At 31.0% G+C, this 5,537-nt stretch overlaps 1 protein-coding gene across 1 annotated transcript; it reads right to left on the bottom strand.

Moving 5' to 3' along the window:
• Positions 1–1,416: 1,416 nt before the first annotated feature.
• LOC111631566 (T-complex protein 1 subunit eta-like) lies at positions 1,417–4,990 on the bottom strand. The gene is made up of 2 exons (XM_023375833.1): positions 4,756–4,990; positions 1,417–1,820 (listed from the first exon to the last, which is right to left on the bottom strand). Exons 1-2 carry the CDS (start codon positions 4,982–4,984, stop codon positions 1,594–1,596), a joined length of 456 nt encoding a protein of 151 aa, XP_023231601.1. The 5' UTR covers positions 4,985–4,990; the 3' UTR covers positions 1,417–1,593.
• Positions 4,991–5,537: the final 547 nt, after the last annotated feature.

Consider the following 5,537-nt stretch of genomic DNA (forward strand, 5'->3'; position numbering starts at 1 on the left):
GCACCTTTAAACCATCTTAGACCCATTGGTAATTTATTGGCAAATGTTTTTTGGTAACTTGGTGCTTGGTCATTAATTAAAAATAAATGATATGCTTGGTCATTAATTAAAATTAATTAGACAATGATTCAAGTTTAGAATAACTTCTGTCATTGCTGGATTTTAGCATTTCATTGCCTTATTTTCACAAAATGTATAATAGCAAAAGTAGAGTGGGCAGATGTCTGATGTTGCTGGGCAGTATGAGCTGTAGATGTGTTCAAGACAATATTATCTAAGAAAGATAAAGTATAATCAAGAAGACTCAAGCAGCTAAAGGAGTAACAAAAATCACATCTGAGAAATAAAGAACAGTGAAGTACTCATAATACAATTTGAAACTGATATGAGAACAGAATGCCAAGAACTTGTGAATGAAGACCACCAAGAAATTCGGCAAGATATGTTTTCTTTTGAAAAATAGGATTAATGCAACATCTGCTATTAAAGATGTTTTGAAGAAGTGGAAGGATGTCAGAACAAGTCTTAGGCATCCAAACCAGGTTGAGGTTAATAGCCTTAGGAATCTCTAGAACAAAAATTACTTCCAAAAAATCCTGAAGAACATTAATAGCAGAGAAAAGCAATCAACATTGGACAGGTTCTTTAACACCCCACAAACAAAAAAAAACATGATGCAAGACTGTATACATGTATTTTTATTGTCATCATCAATACATAAAAAATTATATACTTACTGTACTACGTTTATTTATATTTTTGGGGGTCTGCAGAACAAATTAATCAAATTCCCATAAAAATTTATGGAAAATTTATAATTCAATAGCAAACAGTCTTGGAACAGATTGATTGTTAATTAACCTATCACCCACTGTATAGTGTTTAGTGTAGCACATTATTTCAGATACTTTGAAGTATTAATATCAGCTTATTGATGAATATCTTCGATAAAAGTTTTATTGAAACCAATACAACAAATTTTGGTTTTCAAGAATCAAAAAGCAAACTAAAGTTTTACATTAAATTGCATAACTTCCATTTAAAATTTGTTTAAATGAAATCCAAAAACAAAGCTCTAGTATAAAAGAAATTTACAAAGCCTTTTCCTTTACCTTTACACAGTCCCAGTTTTTATGGTGGAAATTTTACTAATATGAAAAATATTAGTAAAATTTCCACCATAAAAACTGGGACTGTGTCAATGTTTCAAATTGAATTTCTGATATAAAATTCAATATGAAAAATGTTTTAAATATAAATAGTTTTTAAAAGCAAAATAATTCTGATCATACAATTTTTTTAAATGCAGCAATTTAATTAAATACATTCAATTTTTAGATAAATTTCCAGCTAACAATTAACTTCATAAAAAATGTGTGTGTAAAAACAAATTAACAGTTTCCATGCCATTAAATTACTGTTAAATTATTTTATTATAAAATTAAACAATGAAAAATACTCAAAATGAATAGTGGCGGATCTTGTAAAATGAACATTAACATTATTATTCCTGTTCTTCCAAACAAGCTGTTGTATTATTAAAGAAAATGGAATTTAATGAGTCTTTCAATTAAATAATCTTAGAATGGAATTTTAGTGAGGTCTTCCTCTTCCTCTTCCGGTCAGTGCTTTGGCGGCATTTGTTTCTTCTGCACCCGACTTTGGATTTTTAATAGTTTCATCGACGGATAAAATAAGACAAGCAGCTTCTGTAGCGGCTATCAGAGCATTGATTTTAACAATGGCAGGCTCCCAAACACAAGATTCGTAATTGTCTGCTATGTCTTCATTAAAAATATCTACACCATACCACTGACCACCTAAATTAAGAAAAAATAGTTAATGTTTATAAATTTAAATATCTTTTAATCATACTGTTCCGATAACAAAATACTTTGTAGATGTCTGAACAATTCTTCTATGAAAATACGGATAAGCCATAATTCACCTATCTAGAACAATTTGCTTTACCACAGTTGTAACACCAAATATTTACATAAAAAATATTCAGTTGACTAACTGTGGACTAATAGAAATTTATTATATTTAATTGTATACAAGTGATAAAATTCCAGTTCTAAATGAAGGGTTCCAAATCCCCTCTCAAATTTTAAACGCCAGGACCAAAATCAAAGGAACTCCATCTCTAAATGACCCTTGGCAAGAAATATCATTAGAACATCTTGACCAGGCTGCTAAACACATGATAGGCTTTAACAGCATATGCAGCATGACTCCTGGAAGTAGTCAGTGCAATGGTGAATCTAGATTATTTACTTATAATCATATTTTCCACTTTGCTAGAGCTGACTAAAAGCTCATAAAACAGATGATTTTTCGTATTGTTTTGGGAAAAAGTTCCAGATGTTCTCACTTTTAAATTTTATCCCAATTTTTGATTGTCTTCATAATTCCAGACAGGAACTGATGGTCTACATGTGACCCTTTGTGAGATATAGTACTCAAAATCAGCCTTTGACTTTTTTACTCCTTTAGACATGATTTGCAGCTCTGATAAAATCCTAACTGCATCATTCAGAGAAACATTTGTACCTTTTCTCTGAATGAGCATTTATTCCATATATGGAATAAATACAAACATTTTTATTTCATTCATTGAATTTTTTTACAATATAGAATGCATCTACTAAGCTTTAGGACAGATTTTTCATAGAGATCATTGGCTGCATCATTATCTGCCACCAATGGATTTTGCTACATGCATGTCTTGACTCTTTACATGGGCAGTTGAATGTAACTGAGTGAAGAGCTCCCATTATGGATTATTGCCACTTGCTATTCCATACATAAAAGTTCTGCTATAAAACTGCAACACCAACAGTTGGAACTAATGATTGCTGCCTGCACTATCATAATCTACATTTTCTAATGGTATGCAGTGTTGCAACAGAGATGATGTTGAAGATAACCCTTGGACTGGTTGCCCAAGTGAGTGTTGAAATATCATCATCAATATGATTCAAAAACTGGTAATTGCAAATTGTCACCTGAGAATCATAGCAGAAGCAGATATCAGCAAGGACACAATGTGAAGATTTTAATGGAAAATTTGAAGAGAAGGAGCTCTTTGGAGATTTATTCCACATGCACGCATACAGACTTAAGAGAAAAGAGCAGCAATTGCTGCGTGCCAAGATTTGATTAAAACAGTGACAAAACTTAGTATTTTGCCCATGGTCCAGTCATAAATGCCAATCTTATTGACATGAAAATTTGCCAAAGAAAGTTTAATTGCAGAAGTCTGATGTGAAAACCATGATAGTAATTTTCTTTGACTGGCAGCAAGCAGTACAAGGCATTTGTACCAGCTGGACAAGTGACCAACATTTTACAAGAACTTCTCCAAAAAATTTGATATGTTAGACAACACCCCCTTCCATAATGCAACATATTTCAACCAGTTTCTTGCTAAAAATCAAGTTATGACATTCAATCACTCTCATTTGTCAGACTTGGCTCCTGAAGATTACTTTCAATCCACTAAAAAGACAAGTTAAAATAATTTCTGATACCAGAATGAATGTAATGAGAACTAGTCTATTCCAGTTATGTTTTACAGTGGAATACAAAACTGTATGACTGTGCCAAGTACTGCACGTACCAACATTTTACAAAATCTCACATCCCTCCTTTTTTAAGATACTATCTCGAAGGAGAAATAAATTAGTTATTTCTCCTTCATGTATGCTTTTTATATTAAATCAGTCCTAAAACTCAGTATTCACTCAACTCACTGTGTATTTATGTGGATGTATATAAAGTAACTATACATGAATAGAATATAATGTAGTTAGTCAGCACAACCAGGCTTGACTGTTGAGTTGGTTCATCTTAGTGTGTTAGGGGAAATTGATAAGACAATATGTCTTCTTTCAATTAATTTGTAATCTAAATTTTTAATATAATATTGAATAGAAGGTAATAATGCTGATGTAATTAACTAAATTAACAGCACACACTTGAACACTTGACCCCTTTTCAAGACAAAACAAAGGGAGTATTTGTATAGTCATAAACCATGCTTTCACCCCTTAAAGACAAAAATGAAACAACCCAAGGATCAACTTTAGTTGTGCTGACTATGCTTTCTCTTAATATCTATAAGTACAAAGAAAAACATAAATAATGCAATCTTATTATATATACAAACATTAACATCTAAAACCTGATAGTTATTTTTTAAAGCCAAATGACTGTTGGACTGTATTGAGCTAGCTTAGCATTTAATTTGGCACTAGAGGTAAGCACTAGACACCATCTCTTGCTAAATTTAATATTTTGAAAATTAATTTGGAATTATGATTATAAAAGTGCTGGAAATAAGAATTGGCCTGAAGTGAGACTAGAACCCGCAACTTCTGTGGTCATGTTTCCAGTTATGCTACCCAGACTTTTGAACAATCTTCACTTCCAGAACTATTAATTTAGATATAACCATACTTGGTTACTTGGTAGTAGTAAGACAACATGATATAACAGCAATCATATCGCTTTCATCTTACTATATAATTTCAACATTTTTTTGTTGACAGCATGAACAAGTATAGATGTGTCAATGCATTATTTGTAAAATTTTAAAATTTAGCATTTAAACTAAATAACTGATAAACAATTGAAAAATTATTTTTCAAATAATTTCATATATATATATGTAATAATAATAATAATAATTTGAAATGACACTTGAAATTATCACAGAGTTACACATCTGAATAATTAAAACTTCATACAAACCTGTGGCATGCTTCTGTCTTAATTTATTTAAGATATTAGTAGCATCAAATCCAGCATTATCACACAACTGTCTTGGAATAACTTCTAAAGCCTTTGCCATTGCTCCTATTAAAAGTTGTTGTTTTCCGGCTACTGTACGAGAATAATCTCTCAAGTACTTGGATAATTCCATTTCGATTGCTCCACCACCTAAAATGTTTATTATAAAAAGCAATAAAATATCATGCATAATACAATGATATGTTTTTGCAAAATATTAATTCAATGGGAAAAAACCTATGATTGAAAAATATAGTATTACAAAATATTTTATACAATTTAACTCTATAAGTGTCTTGTAGCTAATAATCTGCTGCAAAAAATGATACTCTTCAATAAAAAAACCATAAAAATTTATTAGTTTGTTGCTGGAACCACAACTGGACTTTTTGGAAAGCAGCTTTGGAAAAAGGAATCCTAGTGTATACCTATTGGTAACATTAATTAAAGCTTAGTTCACACTGAACGAATAGCAAAAGCGATTTTTATTCACTTAGCAAAATTGACCCTTCAACCAAAAGCAATTGCGAATTTTAAGCAGCCAATCATTTGCAAGCAAGTGAAAACATCATCTCAAAAAACAAAATGGCCACTTCCAATATTCCATCGTTAACCACACATTTGTTTATTTATTGAGAAAGAAAAATAAGTCAAAAAGAAAACGATGCTGGGTGAGAGAAATAATAAAATCCGTAATTACAACATGTAATCTATTGCGTGAGAAAGTTTCTGTAGCCATCTTG

This window comes from Centruroides sculpturatus, unplaced genomic scaffold (genome assembly GCF_000671375.1).
Source record: "Centruroides sculpturatus isolate CEXI.00-Female unplaced genomic scaffold, Cexi_2.0 scaffold64, whole genome shotgun sequence".
Taxonomy (NCBI): Eukaryota; Metazoa; Arthropoda; class Arachnida; order Scorpiones; family Buthidae; genus Centruroides; species Centruroides sculpturatus.

What these genes read in the sequence shown, in the direction of transcription:
- LOC111631566 (XM_023375833.1), bottom strand. Translation starts at nt 4,984, where the DNA reads ATGCATGATATTTTATTGCTTTTTATAATAAACATTTTAGGTGGTGGA. An exon ending in AAGACAGAAGCATGCCACAG is followed by an intron (nt 1,821 to 4,755) that starts GTTTGTATGAAG and finishes TTCTTAATTTAG; the next exon opens with GTGGTCAGTGGTATGGTGTA.